The 21,340-nt window shown below is 30.4% G+C and overlaps 2 protein-coding genes and 1 non-coding gene across 14 annotated transcripts in view; 1 reads left to right on the top strand and 2 right to left on the bottom strand.

Annotated features, from left to right (window-relative positions):
• The window catches only part of TTLL5 (Tubulin tyrosine ligase-like 5), a 53,538-nt gene that overhangs the window by 19,872 nt on the left and 12,326 nt on the right, over window positions 1-21,340 (top strand). For 3 of the 7 annotated variants that reach the window (XM_087415700.1, XM_087415697.1, XM_087415701.1), the window contains 5 exons: window positions 7,309-7,449; window positions 8,142-8,292; window positions 9,759-9,925; window positions 10,112-10,306; window positions 12,051-13,854. In XM_087415700.1, coding sequence (XP_087271826.1) covers window positions 7,309-7,449; window positions 8,142-8,292; window positions 9,759-9,925; window positions 10,112-10,306; window positions 12,051-12,063 — 667 coding nt within the window. In that variant the 3' untranslated portion in view covers window positions 12,064-13,854. Of the gene's footprint in view, window positions 1-7,308; window positions 7,450-8,141; window positions 8,293-9,758; window positions 9,926-10,111; window positions 10,648-12,050; window positions 13,855-21,340 lie in introns of those variants that run through there. The other 4 variants (XR_015548157.1, XR_015548158.1, XR_015548156.1 and 1 more) reach the window with 2 other exon arrangements.
• On the bottom strand, window positions 10,188-11,953 carry LOC105153250 (uncharacterized). Its single transcript, XR_015548159.1, has 3 exons — window positions 11,809-11,953; window positions 10,699-10,927; window positions 10,188-10,266 (listed from the first exon to the last, which is right to left on the bottom strand). It is a non-coding gene; the product is annotated as an uncharacterized LOC105153250 (transcript).
• On the bottom strand, window positions 14,290-21,278 carry LOC105153251 (potassium/sodium hyperpolarization-activated cyclic nucleotide-gated channel 1). 6 transcript variants are annotated; one of them, XM_087415702.1, is made up of 9 exons: window positions 18,985-21,261; window positions 18,696-18,914; window positions 18,262-18,448; window positions 18,044-18,178; window positions 17,729-17,924; window positions 16,737-16,928; window positions 16,517-16,615; window positions 15,028-15,149; window positions 14,290-14,728 (listed from the first exon to the last, which is right to left on the bottom strand). In XM_087415702.1, exons 1-9 carry the CDS (start codon window positions 19,260-19,262, stop codon window positions 14,483-14,485), a joined length of 1,674 nt encoding a protein of 557 aa, XP_087271828.1. In that variant the 5' UTR covers window positions 19,263-21,261; the 3' UTR covers window positions 14,290-14,482. The 6 variants fall into 6 exon arrangements, with proteins under 6 accessions (XP_087271828.1, XP_087271829.1, XP_087271833.1 ...); XM_087415703.1 differs by having other exon boundaries at window positions 18,696-18,836; window positions 18,985-21,260; XM_087415707.1 differs by having other exon boundaries at window positions 18,696-18,861; window positions 18,985-19,100.

The following is a 21,340-nucleotide window of genomic DNA, read 5'->3' as shown; positions in this document are numbered from 1 at the left end:
TTTTAGTATTTATTTAACAATTAACATATTTTGGTAATTGTATATATTAGGAGCGACCTCACAAATTTCAATGATCTTAATATGTGTTGTCAAGGTCATGACCTCGAGTGATCTCCAACAAGTTTTAGTCGCCGCTCATTATTCATTAAAAAGTTAACAAAAAAGTAAATAAGTTTAAGAAATAACGTCTTTTTTTTACTACATAAAACAAAAATTCTCTGTTTTAAAATCCCTCTTCTGCGTAAAGACACACAACTTTCCATGTAAAGCGAATTCCATTCCATCTCCCTTCCTGCCAAGGTTTTACAACTTTTTACGCCAAACGGGATCCTCCCCCCCTTCCTCTTGCCTAAAAACATACGACTTGCCACGCATTCAAAAATAAAACTGTTATTCGTTTTTGAAATAGAATTTTTTCGCAGAAAAACCACAAAAGCCCCTTCTTAAAACATGATATACATGTCTTTTTACTAGTTTTATTATCGAAGAAAAAACCACAGTTTTTGGAAAGCACGATTTCTGAACATTTATCCCATTTCCTAGCTTAATTAATAAATACCATGTATAATTTCATTTTCGTTCAATCTCCTTTTATTAAATATTAATTATAAATAGATAAAGATCGAAGACGAATAAATCGTTTCTTCATTATCATTTTCTAGTTAACAAATACCAGCATATAATTTCATTTGCATCGCTCTCCTTTTAAATATTAAGTTATAAACAGTAGAGATCGAGGTTGAATAGATCGCTTTGTCATTATCATCTTCTAACTTTGTTAACAAATTATAGAATTCAATTTTTTCATTTCTGTGCGATTTCCTTTCATTATGTATCAATTTATAAACAGAGGTCGATGACGATTTTTCATTACCATTTCCTAGCTTAACAAATCTTTATCAGTGCAAATTAATTAATGTTCGCAATTGTTTAACTAGTGTCCCTAGACATTTACAATGTTTCCGATCAGCGCTTCTAGCGCCATTTAGCGTCAGATGCTGCAACCGTACATTCTGAGCTGATCGACAATAATAATGATGATGACAATAACGACATACCTGAATCTGAAAAGTTACAGAACTTTGCGTCGCAATATCCCCACTTATAGGGTACGTAGAGAAAAATGTATAATACAATCGGAGTACACAAGCTATTGATTAAGTGTACTGAAAACTCGATCGGGTCAGCCGTTATTGAGATCCGATAATCTCGATTCGGCATAACACTCAGCTTGCGTAAAGGAGCATGGTAGTGTCTCGCGCTATGACACTTCGCTTGTCTTAGCGGCGAGACTTTCCCGGTTTATTATCATTATCTGAATCATAAAAATTGTTATCAACATTGTAGCCAAAAAATATTGAAATTCATAAAAGGTCATATTCTATATGATTACCGAATCTTGTTTCGCGTAAAGTCGTCAACAAAATCAAATATTTTTTACTTTTAAGCTAATTCTACAATGTGCTCTTTGTTTCCTATTTCTTGCTGTTTGTCTTTTTGGTCAATAAGACAAAAGACAAACAGCAGACAAGAAATAGAAAACAAAAAGCACATTGTAGAATAGCCTGAAAACAAAAATTATATAAAAAGATAACGTTTTTAAAGAAAATTTTTGTTTCTGAAGCAAAAAAAATTTATTTTGAAACAGAATTTTTATTTTATGCTATAGAAAAGGACGTTATTTCTTAAATTTATTTAATTAAATTTATTTTTATTGTTATTATAATTTTTTAACAAATAACATCTAAAATCTGTTGGAGGTTATTCGGGGTCCTTGACAACATATGTATATATAATATATATTGAAATCTATGAGATCGTCCCTAATATGCAATTACCTCACTTTCGTTTTTCGAATTCTTTCCGCCGGGCAGATTTGCTCGGTCAGTGATTAAACATAGTTTTCATTTCAGCTGATCTATAACCGATCTATATTTGTATATTTTGGTTTTGAACCAGAGTAATATTTTTTCTTAAGTTTTCTGGAAATAGAAATCTTGGCTGAATTCTTATCTAACTTATACGCTTATTAGAAGTTGAATCTGTTGTCCCCATTTCTCGAACGTTCTTTCAGATTCATCGAAATTGTCAATCAAATCTCCTATTGATCTTATACTAAACTTTGCTTATGAACTTTCAAACGGTGTAGAAGGTTGCGGTATTTGCCTAAGTAACTCGGTCTCGCATCGTATTAGTTCTCGTTCCATCAAGTTTTTCTCTCTTTTTAAGAATTTCAACTCTCTTCTTAATAGCTGCTCGATATCAGCCAATGGCGCTTGGTTCCATTACAGTAGGTAGGAATAATAGGCTCACTTTGTGTCGGCACCTTTGATCTGATTGTTAAATGACTGCTATGTTGTCAACTGTTGTGTGAGCACCTATAAGAACGAAGTTGCTTAGCTTCCCTAGACTGTACCTAGGCCGGTATTCATAGTCGGATCTTATATTTAAAACCGTCTTAAGTACAGTCTTGAGATGTCATGAGCCAATCAGAGAATTGTATTAACATCTTAAGACAGTCTTACTTAAAACGGACTATGAATACCGCCCTTAGAGTACTTGAATAGAGGAAACTGATTGATGCGCCACACATATTATTGGCCATGCGATTCGGTCATGCGCGAGGCCATTATTTTTGACTGAGTAAACCTACTGTTCTTTCCTACTGTTCTTCAATATATGCGGCACCTTCTCTCTTTCGGTGGCGGTTTTTCCACATATCGGAAGGATTAAACTTGTTTAATCACATTCTACCTTCATCCCGTTCACGTAATTTTTCTTACAACACTTCTACCGGAACATTTCCTCTTCCAGCGTTTCGGCGGGGTGTTACGTCATTATTCCTTGCATTTTTTTTTTGCGCAACACGAACTTTATCTTAACTTTAGGGCAAAAAACGAGATAAACGGGGCAGAAACAGAGATAAACGTAGAAGTCGCAGTCGTGACTGGTCGAAAATGTGCTTCGATCTCAGAGAGATCTAAGCACTTTTCCAACCATTCACGATTGCGACTTCTACGTCTTACGTTTTTCTCTGTCTTACTCCACATCACGACTATGGGTCTGAGTACAAGAATTGTAATACTTACTTAGGCCTGTCTACAATAGATGATTGGTTAATTTCTATTACGATTTACCGCTTACAACTCTATTGTAGAACATTTAGAGACACGGCAATAAGTTATACGTCATACATGAAAGCCTGGGCGTTTCTTGCGTCTATAACTTAAGTCTAAGTGTTACGACAATTCTTGTATTCAAACCCGTTACATCTCGTTCTCAGCCATAGCTCTTACCAGTATGCTAGAAATGTACACGGCTGCTTCGTATCTATTCGATTTCATGATATTATTGTTCACACATGTGTCATCGATTTATGCAACGCCGGATCGCGCGCAGTGTTTATTTGCATATAAATCGCACACAGCGTTTTCTAATATGTTCGTACCTGACTCAGTCTGATTTCATGGGGCCGTCTATGAGCTCTCGTCCGTTTTTAGTCACACTAATCTTAAATTTGGTGCCTCAATTAGCATTGTATCTTACTAATTTTGAGATTGTAAGTGAACGTCTGACCTCGATCGCAAATTCGCAAAAGAAGGAGAAAGAAGTAAGCGACTCTTATGCGTGTTTTCTCTCCGACGACCATCTTCATTTTAATTCTCCTCTGCGCGATAGGCGCGTACATCATATTCAGGGGATGGAAGTAACTCGTTACTTGTAACACGTTACAGTTACAAGTTACTTTTTTGTTAACTTTACTAATAACCACGTTGCTTTGTTTTAATAATTGTAACGTAGTCACATTTTTTTGGTAATGGTAAATTTTACAGTTATTTTTATTGTTAGTTTGCGCACGATTAAACACGGTTCGATTGAACAAAGCCATAGCACTTGAGACATAGAAAGCCCTTAGGCACCCGTCCGCTGTGATTGGTCGTCGATTTTAAAAAAATAACAAGAAGTTACTTTCTCAAGCAACGATAACTGTTACTTTTAAACGAGTTACTTTTAAAATTCGGTAACTAGTAACAGTAACGTATTACTTTTTCTGTTCGATAACTATAACTTGTTACTTTTAAAAAGTAACTTTCTATTCTCTGATTACTCCGCGCGATGGGCGCGTACATTATATCATTCTGTGCGATATTTAAATTAACCTTACAATATTTACAAAATTGTTTTGTGTAAAGAGATTGCAAAATATGACTTTTCTCAATATTTTTAATGTCTTTTCCCTTGCCAGCGGCAATTTGCTATAGATTTTAAAAAGACGTAAGTTTACGTTAGCGTCTATAAATGTATTAAAATCGTAATATATTAAAGTTATATAAAAAATAAAAGTACATAATGTCTCAAAATTCGCGACTCAAAATACTCTAGCAAGAAAGTTCTCAGAGGGTTAAGTAAAAAAATTATTTGTAATTTTTTATTTTAATCAATAAGATATCAAGTGTGATTGAATGATTTTAAGATATCAAGTGTGGTGTGTGTGTGTGTGTGTGCGTGCGTGCGCGCGTGCGTGCGTGCGTGCGTGCATGTGGTGTTATTTAAGTATGGCCAATTACAGACTACGTTTAAACACCCTCCAGTCCACGAATTGTACATGCAGTAGTATTAATGATTATAATTGCGCTCACCTACATTTACAGATGACTGTCAAAACGTATCGTCAAAGCACTAGTTTCTGGTAAGTCTCTAATTTTTTATCAGTTGGTGAATAAATTATTTTATTGCATTCACGTCATAAATATTCATTGCAAAAAATATTTGTAAAATTGAATAGAGAATTACTCTAACTAACAATAAGTGAGAAGCAAATTTTCAAAATGCGTTTTGCCTAAAATTTATATAATTTTCCGCAAAAAAGAAACTCATAAAGAAATCACGCCTTACAGAAAATAACAATTTGCCAATCAGAGATTAAGATGTAAAATATTAAAATTACTAAACTATTTCTAATAATGTTAAACGAATGTATTTTATTTGTCTCTAGTTAAAGGATATACTGCACTTTGAATGTCTAGACTTTTTTTAACACAAATTGATGGTGAAAAAATGCTTTCAGAATAGCTTCTCTTAATAGAAAATATGAATCTTTTAAAATTGAACATTATGCCATCTCTAACTAAAAAAAAATCAAATTTTGGACAAAATGCATTTTGGAAGTTTCCCCCCTCAAGTGTAAATATGGAAATTCCAATTGAGCACATTTTTATGACGAAAAATTCGATAAAATAAACGTTTGGAAAGAGACGCATGTTACTATCATCTATTATAGTCGGGCGTAAGCAAGATCTTTTGTTCAATCAACTTGTTATTTGCACGTGTTTAACGAAATGAAGGTAATTGTATATATTTTGTTCAGAGAATAGTTCACTAATAGAGTGTTTTGAAGAAAAAAAACAGAAATTAGAAATCAGATTTAAAACAAGAATCTGCTATTCCAGAAGCATACAATAATCCTTCAACTTCCTCATGGAAATACATTTTGAGCAATATATTCCATTCTACGTACTCGGGCCTCTCTCGTGCTATTAACAAGAGAATCGGTTGGAACTGACTCGATTTTAATAAGCTTTGGATATGTTGTGGAGCATGAAAAAATATTAGACCGAAGGTCTTCAAATTTCGCTCTAAAATTTTAGGAACATATTTTCGAAGAGTTGTACTATTGATGTGTGAAAAAGAAATCGACTTTTTTTAACCCTACAAAATAGGAAATCCCCCTTTTAACTACTTAAGGAAACATGATGTTCCGATATATATATATATATATCGGAACATCATGTATCCTTAAGTAGTTTATATATATATATATATATATATATATATATATATATATCGGAACATCATGTATCCTTAAGTAGTTTATATATATATATATATATATATATATATATATATGAATGTGTATATGTATGATATGAATATATGTATGTATATGAATATGTATATGTATATATATATGAATATACATATATATGAATAAACACACTATTTGGATTATCCATGAAAATGGAACAGTCGAACGGAATCCTATTTCAGAGTTTTATCAGTTAGCCACATAAGTTTGTTCGAGTGGAAGTTAGAATTGTTTCTATTGAGAATCTATATTCAACTGTAAATTCATCAGTTATTGGCGATGAAAATTTAAGTATAAAACTAATGTGAAGACTGCAGAGTGTTTGAATGTAGAAGAAAAAATTCAAGGCAAAAATCTTGTTTCAATTGTATATCTGGATGAAAGGGCTACCCGATCTTAATCTCTTAAAAAAAGTGTGTTTATTTGTTTTTGAGATAATTATTCTATAATCATAATAAAACATGATTATTTATATTGTATATAAATTTTTCAGCATATAACCCGAAGGTACCATTTCCATTTAAGAGATGTCTGGCTGTTTTGGCCCAAGCAAAAGCAAGAAAAAAAAATTAAATTCCTGTCGCTATATCAGACGAATGGAGAGAATATCACCAAGATCTAATTAAAAAAAGGAAAAAAAAATAGAGGAGAAAAGACTGAGAATAAAATTAAGATTAGAAAAATAAAAGTAAAAGAAAAGAAAGAAAAGAAGAAAATAAAAAAGCTTCTAGTAAATAAAATTAAAACATAGGACACAAACATAAGAAAAATTTTCATAAGAAAAATATTATTTTTTTTACATTTCTATTATATTACTAATATAGAAATGATATATTAACAGCAATCGATCGTAAAAATATAGTAATCTATTATATTAAAAGTATGGAAATTATATTAATAAATTAATATAGTATCCACATATTTTATTTATTTCATAAATTTATTAATAGTATATTGAAAAATATAAATAATATTAAAGAAATTGAATGTTATTGAGTTCTTAGTCTTTTTATGTTACAAAATATCTATGATCAGAATCTATAATGCTTGTCAGGACTATAGATCAGAAATTGAATCTGAGAGTAAAATGCTGATAAAAAATTAGTTCCACATAATTCACAGCGATATTATCTCATTATCAACTTAATTATGGTTATTACATTATTTTTCTCATTGCAACTTAAATTTTGAATGTTGCTTTATCGTTTAAAAACAAAAATGTTTGTATTACGTTTAAATATTGAGCAACGTGGGAATACTCCTTAACCGACCAGAAACTAGTGCCTTGACAGTAATTGGTCACATTTAAATCGTATCTCAGAAGATATTACTTAAAAATTTACAACTCTGGATGCTGCGAAAATAGATTACAATGCATTGTTATAGCTTCATTTGTATAACTATGATCCTGTAAAAATTAGTAATTAATCATTTCCTTATAGGTACGAAAGATACGAAAGAGCATTGGTGAAAGGTCACAAACAAAGCTTGGACAGAATGAACAACAAAGAGAATGTAACTATAGATGTACATAAATATAAAAGTCAAGTATTGCAATTAATGCAAGAAGGCAATAAGCTGAGGTTTGTTATTAAAATTCCTCAATAAAACAATATAAGTAGTATAAGTATATAAGTAAAAAAAATAATATAATAAGAAATATATCAATTAAATATAAGTTACAAGCTTTGACAAATTAAATCATTATACGAATAAGAATACCAATAAGAGCCGACACATGTTGTTAGTGTATATTTCTTATTTCAAATATAAAAGTCAATAAAAATATCGCAAACATTTCGATCCTCTGTTTGGATCATCCTCAGTGCAATTAGTATGTCTTAAAATCTATAATCATTGTAAACGCATAAATAGACGTGTAAGTAATTAAAAGTCACTTATTAGATTATATTACTTCGTTAAATTATGTTTTATAAATAAACTTGCATCTTTAATGAAACGTAATAATCGACTTTTAACTAATAGCTTATACATCTGTTACAAACGTTTACAATGATTATAGATTTTAAAACTACACTGAGGAGGAGTCAAAACAAAGGATGAAAATGTTTATGATATTTTGATTGACTTTTATATTTGAAATAAAATAAGAAATACTAACAGCATATGTCAACTTTTATTAACATTCTTATTCGTGTAATGAATATCAATTAGTCAAGTATTCAATTGTTTGAATATTGTTCGATTAATTCATCTGTTTTATTTTTCTTTCCCATCTCTCTGCATAAAAAAAATTATACGAACAATATTTCAGTTCTGGTGAAGCAAGGAGAGCCTTCGGTTTATATCTAGGTTATATATTACGGAAAATATCACAGCCTAATGTAGATCCAGGATGTTGTGATCTTGTTATGAAGTTTCTCCAACATTCGTCTTGCAGTTTGAGAACACCATTTTTATTTACGGTACACATTAGTAATAACATTATGATTATGGTCCACTTAATGCTACGAAGCATTTGTAGCGTCAAATGGATCGTATCCTATATCTTATTATATAATAAAGTAATTTATTTAAAAAACGTTAAGACATTTTAACAGTGGCAAAGGTTAAGTGGAAAAAGTACGGTAAAATTATTCTCAAAGATAATTTAACGAAATAGTCCCCCCCCCCCTCTCTCTCTCTCTCTCTCTCTGTCTCTCTCAATAACCAATGTAGTTTAGTAGTTAAATATACTATCTAATTCCTCAACTTTCTAAAGCTTCCTGATAGGTCTTAAGGATGTTTACAAAATAAAATTAGTTATATCCTATAATCAGATATAGCGCATAATATAAAGATAGAGATATTTGTCATGAGCGTCGCGGCATTATAATAATAAAATATTGTAAATAAATGAAAGTTTAATTAAAACATTACGTTTAATGATGTTTTAATTAAAAGATATTTCCGCGTGATGTTTCTGAACCTCGGAAGAATACTGAGAAAGTTGACGAGAGGCATCTCATTAGCAAGAACATGCGAAAACCAAGAGAGAATATAATCGGACTGGAGCATATAATCGATTCGCGACTCGCTCGCTCGCAGTCCGGATTCTCACAAGGATATTAAGTTCGTTGTCTATCTAAAGTCTGTAAGGCGTTAAGGGGAATAATCAAATAATTGAAAACAAAAATGAAATTATAAAGTTAATTTATTAATAAAATATTTTAAGGTTTTGAAAAAAAGTGTGTGTAAAGTTAATTAGCTCCGATCCCGACGTCCCCGCGGATCCCGAATCTGTTATGCCCGACTCCTTGGCACAACATATTTGGTGACAGCGGTGGGATCCGCAATCGTAAAATCCACCCAGTTGATCTTTGAAAAATTTTTTAAGTTTAAATCGGTCACAGTGTAATAAAAATAGTATCACTTGAGTTTTACTTTTTAATTTGGTACCATAAAGATGGTATCACTTGGATTTTATAATTTGGTACAGTAATTCGTTTTCGAAAAGCATGATGTATTCTTAGCGCTTTTTTTACCCTTTTTGGGAAATAAGTTTATATGATATTCACTTGAAACTTCTTTTTTATTTTTGTTTCATTATTATTGCGTTATGTCTAACTGATTGAGAGATGTAAATTTTAATTTTTTAAACTCATCATTGTAACATTCTAACGGGTTTAGAAAAATGAATATCTTATTTCTACATAGCGTATTTACCCTCAAATTGCTTTTAGATTTATTTCGTTAAATTATTTTAGGGCAAATTTTTTTATATTAATTCCACTGGACTCTTCAAATTTTAAGTTAAATTCAAAATTAAAGTATATAAATTGAGTATCTATTATTGTCGAAGTATTGCACTACGTCCAGAATACGACAATTTTATATCAGAAATAAATCGCATAGTTGAATTATTTGTTTGAATTAATAATGTTTTCCATAGTTACCGTGCAGTAAGTTAAGCGATAAAGACCGAGCTGCCATCACCGCAAAACAACTTTCTGATTTTTTGCATCTGTATAACAGAGAAACAGATCTATACGAAGACACCGTAGATCGGTCTCATACCGTTCCTAATAAACTCTTCCAAAAGTTTTTAGCTGCTGCAAGGTATGCACATATGTTGAATTTTTAAAACATAATCCTATTGTGAAATTGTGTAAGAAAAAACTAACCCATTAAAATACAGAATAGTATCATTTGTATCATATTTTAGGACAAATTAGATACAGAAAAAGCATATCAAGAACTAATTTCACAACAAATTAAGATATGTGTAATATGCTTACGTTACAGCGAACAAGATCTTGATGATGTGCTGATTCTACAAACTCGTCTTTATAAGTGCACTCACAGTTTCTTGGGAAGAAGCGGCTTCGCTGGCAATCTACGCGGCGCAAATCTTCTCGGGTCTTTACCGCATATTACATCGCGAGTATATTCCAATGCCGCTGCAACAGAACAATGCAGATGTAATAATTCAATTAATAGGTAATTTAATTATTACATTTATCGAATTTCTTATACATTTTGAGAGAGAAAAAGAGATGGAGAAGAAAAAAAAGAAAGAAAAGAAGATTATGCACATAATTGTAATTCTTAATCTGTCAGAGCTACTCTGCTCTCTCTCTCTCTCTCTCTCTCTCTCTCTCTCTCTCTCTCTCTCTCTCTCTCTCTCTCTCTCTTTCTCTCTCTCTAATTGTTGATAAGTTAAGTATTATATGAGGCTATTTTAAAACAAAATGGCAAATAACACTTTTATGCCCTGATATAATAATAAATCGTGCATATAATGTCAAAGGCATCATTTTAAGCAAGAATATTTTGAATACTCTCTAAAGCGCTTTAATTTTATTTACGTATGCAACATATTAGTATATTACGCATTCGTATATCTTATCGCCGATTCGCGTAAAGGAGCACGGCAATGTCTTACGCCATGTCTTAGCGCCGAGATACTATTGTGTCTCCAGATAATGATCTCCACGAAAGCGATTTGGAAATTGCTGATATCATTACCATAGGTTTGCTCACGTTGCTTGCACTTTTTGCACTCAATGTCTTCGCTTTCTTTTTTTTTTAACGTTCAAATATAAAGATAATCCACACCACCTGCAGGAGGATATATATATATATATATATATATATATATATATATTAGGTGTTGGAATTAATTCGTAGCGTTTTTTAATGAAAGAATGTTATTTATTTCACATGAGCATTAAAAAATACATTAATGAAAGTACTTCCCATCACTTGTAAAACGCTACGAATTAATTCCAACACCTAATATATATATATATATTATATATATATACATATTCCACATTAAGAAATAAATCAAAGATGTTAAAAGTAAAATGGTATGATGTCAATAGTTTTCAAGTATTGAGTCTTTGAAGCCTGTCTAACCACAGAGCATGAAGTTCGCGCCGTCAAGTGCGGTGCAACTAAGCGGCTGGCCATATGAGTACTTCGACGGTTACTGATAAACAACACGATATATAAATAATCGAACGACTTTTGCGAAGGTTCCGTGAATTTTTTATTAACTTATACTGTTATATTCTTAAATTGGGCCAATTTAATTGACGAGTTAAATAATGTCGCCATTTTTTACTAATTTAGACAAATTCAGGGAAATAACAATAAAATAGAAACATGCATATGCTCATAATACCGCGATTCAGGTAATCTTTCCAAATCTTTTAAGCACTAAGTTATATGAAAACAGAAGAATTACATGAAGACAGAAGGAAAAATGTGTGCTCTTCAGAGAATCAAATGTTCAGTTATTTATACAATCCTAATAATTCTAATATATCTAATCTTATTTTCCTTTCTTTTTTCCTTCACTCAATAGATTCACATTTAATAAACAGAAGTAAAACTCCGTAAATTAATAATTTTAAATTTGGGGAATTCTTTTCTTTCCAAAAAAAAAGAAAAGAAAAAGAAAAAGTAAAGAAAACAAATAAAGTGTTTAGACTTACTACTTGTTGAAAGTGGGCCAAAAGAATGAGTCAATTGTCTTGGTAAACTTTGCTGAGTTGATCCTCGATCACAGTATAAGGATATATAATAGAGACAAGCAATGTTGGCACCTTTGATCTTTTTCAGACGAATTTCCAGGGTTTTGTCTTTGATATATACCAAATATTATATCAATAGTATTAGGAACCATCGTCTATACTCAACAAAAAAAAACTAGAGATAAAAAATCTTAACTTTTCAGAATCTTCCACTAAATCGGTGATCAGTCAGATACATCCACGTACAGTCACGTTGCTTCATAAAATTAATTGCTGTAATCAGCTATTCAGGAGACACGGTAGTGTCTCATCGGCCTTGTCGCTAAGATAAGCACAGCCATATGTCATGGCATAATTGCAGTAACAGAGAAACTATGAGTTCTTTGTTTTGATCCATTTGCTACCAAAAACAGCCGCTTATAAAGAGCAAGCAAATATGCGCGGCTGAAAACAAGCTCTTGTCCTTACTGTATATCCTTATGTGCTTCAGTGATAGAAAATGGTCTCGTGGATATACCGAATCAGATCTCGATCTGATTTGGAGAGATATAAGAATACTACCGCACTAGATCTCGACCACACAAAGTCAATAAAAATTGACTAAAATTACTTAACTAACTGGTCGCGGACCGGCAGAATGTCAATTAACTGGCCAAATTAACTGACTTTGCGTTCACGAAGGGCCTTTTTTATTCGCGAAGGAATTGGCGCTGGATGAAACCGCGTATGTTAATGATCTAATTTAATTTAATTAGGATTAGTAATAGGTTACGAATTGGATACTGGGATCGGTATCCTTGTGGCCTAAATTTTTAATTCCTTAACTCTCAAACAATATTAGTCATTTTCGTCATCGACCATTTGCCGAATGTTCAATATCGATAGTTAGAATGTTCAAAACCGTATGTGTCATCTATTTCAAACAACCGATGCTGTTTCGATTTATAAATCCTTAATCTATACTACTTCTTTTGTTCTTTGGGAGACATCTCTTTTTATTCGATACTTGTTCGAATATTTAATTTAGCAACATCCTCCCGAGCTAATTATTATTCTATAACAGAGATCGTTATTCGGCTCATTACTATCGCAATTTTTTGTGGCAGAAATAGATGATTCACAGATAATACTTATTAAAAATTTTTATGGTGATGACGAAAATCCTCACCAAAGAAAAAAATTGTGGAGTCTGGACGTAACATTTGTGTATAAAAAAAAGCAATATACAACGTTACATACTTATACAATAAAATGACATTTCAAACACAGGAATTACCTTGTTTTATCGTTTTGCGACAATAGCATTCAATCATAAAAATTTTTATTATACACAATTACGTTGCATTAATTGTCAATATATTTAAATTCAGTTGAAAATGGACCTGTGAGTTCCGAAATGTATTTTTTTTATGTAACACGATAATAAATATATGTTTTTAATTGATATCTGTAATATTATAGCTCGATTATTGATAGTTAATTAATTTAATTTATTTGATTTTTAAATAAGTAACTATGTGTTTTCTTTACACCAATATGAATGATTAACGGCCTAGTTTACATCGTCAAAACATTAATACGTGTATTAAGTTTTAAGCGCATTAATGCTTTAACACGGTTGCGTGTACATCAAAAGTAATAAAAAAGAAAAAAATAATGCAAATATTATCTTAATATATCATTTGAAAGAAACATAAGTCAAGCATAATACCGATTTCAATTAAGATAGCTCTTAATAGACTTCTTCCAAAAATGCGTTTCATGCATTTACGTCGTCGTTTATGTCATTTGGTATGCATCTCAATTCAGTACAATATGCTCGTATCAAGTAAGAGTATTATACTGAACTGATTCGACAGTGTTTATATCGTGTGTACTAAATATTTAATATAAATTTAATACGAATATAGTACCTGATATGCATATCAAGTGCGTGATGTAATCTAGGCCAATAAGAACGCTCATGTCATTTGTGTGCAATAAAGCATTATAGAAAGTTCACCAAAACTTTTCATTAATTAATTCCAAAACACTTGATTTAACAACGTATATTTATCTTCAACATCGGTTTTTACTGTAATGCTGAATAGTTATTTTGTCGTTTTATTAAAATATTGCTAGAAATATAGGAATTTAACATAAAATGAATTATAAATATAAAAATTCAAAGATGTTCGAATTGATATTCGCGAAAAAGATTGTAGTTCTTCATCTATAAATTTATTCTTATATTCTTATCATCTTAAAAAGTTGCATTACAATGTACTTTCATCGTAATCGCAAATTAAGATAAAAGAAATTTTCTGATGGTAAAAAATAACATGTTTACACAAATTAAGCAAACAATTAATCGTTCTTATCTCTCGAGCATAAGAAGTATAACATATTCAGAGCTTACATTTTTAAGTGTTAATGACATAATTAAGGTATTAATGCATTAAATTAGCCAAGTATCTCAAAAGTTTATTACAACTTACGGCGTTAGATAATTTATAATAGTTTAATGTTGAATTGTTTATTATGTTTGTTTGAAACAAATCCTTTTTGAAAAAAAAAAAAACGATTTTTTTGTACGATTGATGAATAAAAATTGTTAGCTTACAATTAGAATTTCAACTGTGTAAAGAGAATAAAATTACTGCTTTGTCGTTTCACTTATGTTCTGTTCTTCCAGCTCCTTGATTCTTTTCGAACGTTCATGCACGATATATTCTAAGTTGTTATAAAACTCCGAATTTACGGCAAAAAAGCGTTTGAAATCACGACGATGAAAGCGAAGCAGCTCGCACACTTCTAAAGCGATAACTGATTCTTCTCTGCGTTGATTCGGATAAATCAAGCCAGCTTCGCCAAAGTGATCACCATCGTGAAGATGATATATCTATAAAGAATATCTTATTACTTAACTGTAATTTTAAATAAAATATAGAATAGAGCACGGCTTTTTCGTCCATTTCTCACGACTGTGTATGTTTCTTAACAGCATGCATTTAAAGATCATACTTTGAAGCGTTTTGAAGCTATCACGATTATATAAGGTTATAGTTATAAGCACATTATTGCAAAAAGTTATTGTTTGTTGCCGTGAATTTTATATTACCTTAAGATTGAAAGTAACGAAATAGTCCCGCTGTATCCTAAATTTGTTTTCTTTTTTTCTATGTAAACATTTTCAGTTACTTCTTTTCCGGAAAATGTGATCAGTGCAACGGTTCCACTAGCTATAAAATACATATCTTCGCCTTCAATACTGGCTTTGTAAATTACATCTCCCTTGAGATATATCACTGGCTTCAATGAATCTATGACAAATCAATTTATCATTAAAATAAAAATCTTCAGCTTTCGAAATAAATAATAATCAGAAATGGAAAACATATACAATAGTAAGATCACAATTGTATGGACGTTAAAGCATGATTGTGACAAATGTTACACCATTTAGCATTACGTTAAAATAAATATAAACAATAAATTAAATTTAAAATGTTTAAATAACGATTTAATAAAAGTTATAAATAAAAAATTTAACAGTAATCAAAGATTATTAGCGTTACATTCATAATAATAAAATGACGATATAATTATGATCAAAAGAAGTACTTAGGAAAAAAAATAAGTTACCCATTCTAAGCAATGTACGTATTTAGTATTGATTAACTTCTGCGACTGTACGAGACTGATATATTGTGATCACGAACACTTAACGTTAATAGAGATATGCTCATGACAAATCAATTTAATAAATGTTGTCAAAAAGATCAAATATATAACTACAATTGTGACTTATTTTTATGTGCGGAATAGCATATCTATATCTCATATTTTCTGTTATTTACTTAAAGAGAGCACAACTAGATAGAAGAAGTCAGTGCATTAGTTAATGTTTTAGATAACATGCATGTCCAAAATTAGAATATAATAAGATATTATATTCTAATTAATAATTAAATCGTATTAATGACATGATGCTCCAAAAATTCCTTAATGTTTTTAAGGAATCTCATGTCTCGATTTTGTATATGATTCTATCTGAGATACTTATTTTATTAATTGTTATTTAATTAACAAAAAGTAATAATTAATCTTTATTAAATGTGATATAAAAATGATAATTTTGTGTTAACATATGATCAAGAATATTTATGTCTTTAAATGTTATTTAATTGACTGATATCGGATAATGAAAAATGATTATAAATTGACATTATACAGATGATTCTTAACAACTTATATAATAATAAATTTGTATACAAATTCAATTGAAAAACACTTTTTGCAATTATTATTAAATTTGAGACAAATTATAAATGCATTCGGTAAAACAATAAATATAAACAAACAAAAAATTAATGACTTGAGAAAATTTTTTTTAGATATCAATATAATAATAATAATAATATCAATTTAAAATTAAAATTACAGCGCAAGATCGAAATATTATGTCAATGATACATAATAAATAATGTCTTTAATAAAATGTAAATATTAAAATAATTTTCATGTAACTGTCGTTTTCGGTTACTTGACGTTATTACTGAACATATCTAGTATTTCAAAATGAAGTGTGCTTGTTACCCGGGGCAGTAACAATTAGTAATACAATAGTAGTACAAATAGTATAGTAACAATAAATATTATTATTATTAATACAAGAGAAAAAAATTACTTATTAAATCACTAAGAACGTTACGGGGCAAATTGCGAAGAACCGTAATATCTAGCAGTCTTTGACTATTATGGAATAGAATTTCTTGATTTAAATAAGCTAAAAGAATATAGGAAAACATGAGAAGAAAATATATAATATATATACTTTATAAACTTATCATTTTAACATCTTAGGAATTAGTTAATAATTCAATTCATTTTCTTTGTTTTCAACTAACCCGAAAGAATATCAGATATAATATTCTCTTTGAAGAAACCATCATAATAGCGATACTTGTAATAGAAAATCAGCTTGTTTTGTAAATATAGCGGAAGCTTCTTCTGATGAATGTATTCTTTTACTTCGTGTATGATTCGTTGATATTTGAGTTTTGATTTGACAGACGATTCTGAGAGTTGCAGGATCGTAACTGCGACAATAAGAACTCTCTTATTGTCGAGTTAATTTTTTTTATTTTATTTCTATTTGCGTAAATGTTTACTTTATAGAACCCAACTCCAATGACTTTGACCTTGACATGTTGCAATAAGGTCATGACCCTAAGTGACCTCCAACAGGTTTTAATTGGCGGACGTTATTAACAAAAGAAGTTTAAAAAAATAACGTCTCATTCCTATACAACTTCCACGCGAAGCGACTTCCACCCCACCTTCCCTCCTACTTAGGAACGCACGACTTCCACACGAAGCAATTTGGCGAGTTGGAGTGGAACTCGCTTCGCATGGATAATCATGTGCCTTTGGACAGAAGAGAAGATGGTGTGCGAGTCGCTTTGGGTGAAAGTCGTGCGCCCCCAAGCAGGAGGGAGGTTGGATGGGAGTCGTTTCAGGTGAAAATCATGTGCCCCCAAGCAGAGGGGCAAGTGGGGTGGGAGTTGCTTCGCGTAGAAGTCGTACGGCCCCAAACAGAGGGAGAGATGGGATAGAAATCGCTTTATGTGGAAGTTGTGCGCCCCTAAGCAGTAATTATTTCTTAAATTTTTTTTGTTGATAACTTTTTCGAATAACGTCCGCCAACTAAAACCTGTTGGAGGTCACTCAGGTGATGACCTTGACAACATAAATCAAGGTTAAGATCATCAGAACTGAATCTCCTAAAATAAACATTTACCTATATTTGTAAAACGACTAAAAGATAACATTATTTTAATAAAAACAAAAAATTGCTACAAAATATTAGAAATTTAATGTAACAAGAAAGATTTAATACCAATCAAATAAATTATGTAGCCTTTTCCCAAGAGAAGAACTATGCATCTTATTATTGTGTCCAAAATACCAAAGTTTTTGAATTCTATAAAATTCGAACCTATAAAATTACTCATGCCAATATGCATAAACACTAAATAAACTTCCCAATCGGACATATTATGAAGTTTTGTCGAAATATAATTTGCATCTGAATTCTGAAATTATTCCGTATAAATAGGGAGATAGTGTATTACTATTTTTTATTTATTCAGTGTTTTAACACAAAGTAATTTAAAAATGTTCTTGACAGACCAATTTATAGAAATCACCGTACTTCCAAAGTTTTTCCTTGTATATGCATGACGATATATGGAAAAACGTAACTTATACAGCTACTCCAATGAAAAATTAATAATGTTAAAATAATAAACCATATTGTTATATGTTGAGCTTGAGAGATCCCAAAATTCTATTAAAAAATAATACAAATTAATTTATTTATAAAATACAAAATATTAATATTTAAATGATAATTATATAATTATAAGTTACTGCATTGATCTGTTGAACGTTTCGTCGTACTGTAGATATGCGAATCAATTTTAAAATAGGTAATAATTCAATTATAAGTAATATAGAATTTGAATTTGGACCAGGCGGTAAAATAAGTGTTGGGTAAAACCATGCATATGGCATCGAGCTGATAAAGTCAATGAAGAAATATCCTTTTATATAACGTCTGCTTAAATATGTAATTATACAGTTCTCTTTATATATTTAAATAGTGAGAAATAACGAATTTAATCTTCCAGACAACACCATGTAACATAAAGATAACATTACGTAACATTAAGGCATTATTTAATGATCTTTTAGACATCATACTATAAGATATTTTTATAACATTTTTAAGATGTTTAAGATTTTGATCTTACATCTCGATTTTGGACATACGTGCTGTCTGGATCGTATTATGGCACAATCACCGTGCTATTAGAGTAGTATCAAGAAAAATCCCATCTGGAGATACAAATCCAGTAATAAAATTAAAGAATATGTCAATAATACAAACGGCGTAAATTGGATACACAATATTCCAATATTCAGGACCACTACTTTTTCCGATCCTGTAGAAGCACATAATATGTGGAACTGTTACAAAAATATATAAAAACGTCATAGTCATTATTATGTCCCAGTAGAATCTACGATAACGTTTTCTTTGTTACATTTGTACCCACAAAAAATCAAAGCTGATTTCTTAAATTTTCTTACCTTAACATACTATATGGATGAATCATCCATCTATAAGATGATCTTGAATGTCTTCGCTTTTCGAAAGCAACAGCTGTTTGGCTGCGTAAAATTAAACCTGTTAAAGGATGTCGAGTGGAAACAAGAACCAACTTTTGAAGATTTCGTTTCCACCGATTATAAAACTTCGCGTTTGGGCGTAATTTCGGCAGAGTGCTGCCGGATGTCCTCGGCAAGTCGCATATATGTGCGCGTAAATTCGTTCGTTTTATCAAGATATCCGAGTCTCGAATTGCCATTCCGTATGGATGCTAGTTGACCTGTCAATGATAGCAAGCAGAATAAGACGATCGCTTAAGATCTTAAGCCTTGTGTCCACGATGCTAGAAATCGGTCCAAGACTTCGGATGAAGAATTGACCAATCGCAATGGCCATGTGATCAAATTATTCAAATGTGATTTGTTAATTATTTCTCTGACCGAAGTCTCAGACTTTAAGCGTATATTCACACAATTTGCATAGCTGCATAAATATAATATATGCATAAAAAAATTATCCAATCACATCCCAAATTATCGCACAAAATTCAGGATATCCAAACAGCATCGATTGTTGCGGAAAATTTTCAAAAATGTTTCAATCTTTCACATCTCATATGCAACAATCTGAAAGGATTCTGCATTATGTCATATGAAATACTGTAATGCACCTTCCCGTGCGAACCTCTTTTGCGATCAACTAAGTTAAAATCCGACGAGCTATCGCGCGCAAAAGTCAGGTAGTTATAATATAACATTATAATTATATACGTATATAATTACTAAATATCAATATACCATAATTTATGTTGACTAAAACACAATACGATATTTCAAAAACTTGAAAAAGCATTATTATGTAAATACAATATATATTTATTACAAATATAATTCTTAAAATTATTAAAAATTTTTAGTATATCTCATAATATACAGGGTGTTCATTTAATGCAATATTTATATAATTCAAATATTCTTTTTTTTTAATAATATAATTATTTCTTTTAGTTTTTAATAATTACGTAAAAATATAAAAAATAAAAGCTGATTTATAAAATTAGAAACTTATGTTAAAATATAAAAAGAAATAAAAAGGTTAAATATGAAAATGTTTATTTAGTAAATAGTTAGTATTTCAATTGCAATTAATACTTCAATTACATATTATATTAGCATTTTCAAATACATGTTATTAATTTTGAAATAAAATTATTTTTGTGTGCTTATTGCTTATTCTGTGAATAGTATTTTTTAAATTATCGCATTCGTGATGCATACGCAATGAAAAATATTTCATAAGTATTGTATACATTTTATAGTTTGATAATAATGATTTCCTAAAATTCCTTATATATGTGATAAAATATGTGATCATTGTTAATAAATATATTATTTGGAATTCTTTTCAATGCGTCTTGACATAATATTAAAATAAGGTAATATTAAAATGATTTTTGATAATTTCTTAATATTATAACAACAAAAAGAAAATTTTTTCTGCAATTTTGCAAAGTTTATAATTACATCTTGTGACATATTTATCAATTTGTCTTTAGATTTAATTTTTTAAAGTAAAGATAAACTCATAAATTAAGATTTCAGAGGTCCTATTCTTAAAAGTATCGCATACGAAAAACTAGAGAAATGCTATAATGTAAAAATGAAGTTCACATCGTGGTTGTAACGCTTCATTCTAACATAGTGTGTCCCTAGCAACGCGCTATTTTTAGCAGATGAACAAGTAGTAGTTGAAAGTTAACCATCGAGTCACAAAGACGTGTGTCATTGTACCTCTGAACATTTATAATTACAAGATTATTTAATTAAAATAAACTTGACCTTTATCCTTCAAATCAAGTTCACATTAAATTCATCTGAAAGACAAAGTTCAATCTGAATTCGTCCTCAATCAATGTCGAAATGATTGACAACTCATTCTAGAAACTTATTTATTGGGTCATCTAAAAAGTATCCGCGGTACTTTGTCACTAGATATATGACCATCAACACACATCTAGTGACAAAAAACCGCGGATACTTTTTAGATGACCTATTTCAACTTGCGATTCATCTGCAAGCCAAAGCTTACAATAGTATATGTAAAACTTACAATAGTATATGTAACACATACTATAGTTTTTCTTATGCGATATTTTTCGAGAATAGGGACTCTGAACAAATATCGCATGAAATTTTTTGATTTAATAGATTTCATAATATTGGGTCATCTAAAAAGTATCCGCGGTTTTTTGTCACTAGATGTGTTGACCATCAACACCATCTAGTGACAAAAACCGCGGATACTTTTTAGATGACCCAATAAATCCTATATAAGATA

This window comes from Acromyrmex echinatior, chromosome 18 (assembly GCF_024713525.1).
Source record: "Acromyrmex echinatior isolate Ae372 chromosome 18, ASM2471352v2, whole genome shotgun sequence".
Lineage (NCBI taxonomy): Eukaryota > Metazoa > Arthropoda > Insecta > Hymenoptera > Formicidae > Acromyrmex > Acromyrmex echinatior.
This window is presented reverse-complemented; position numbering and strand designations above follow the sequence as displayed.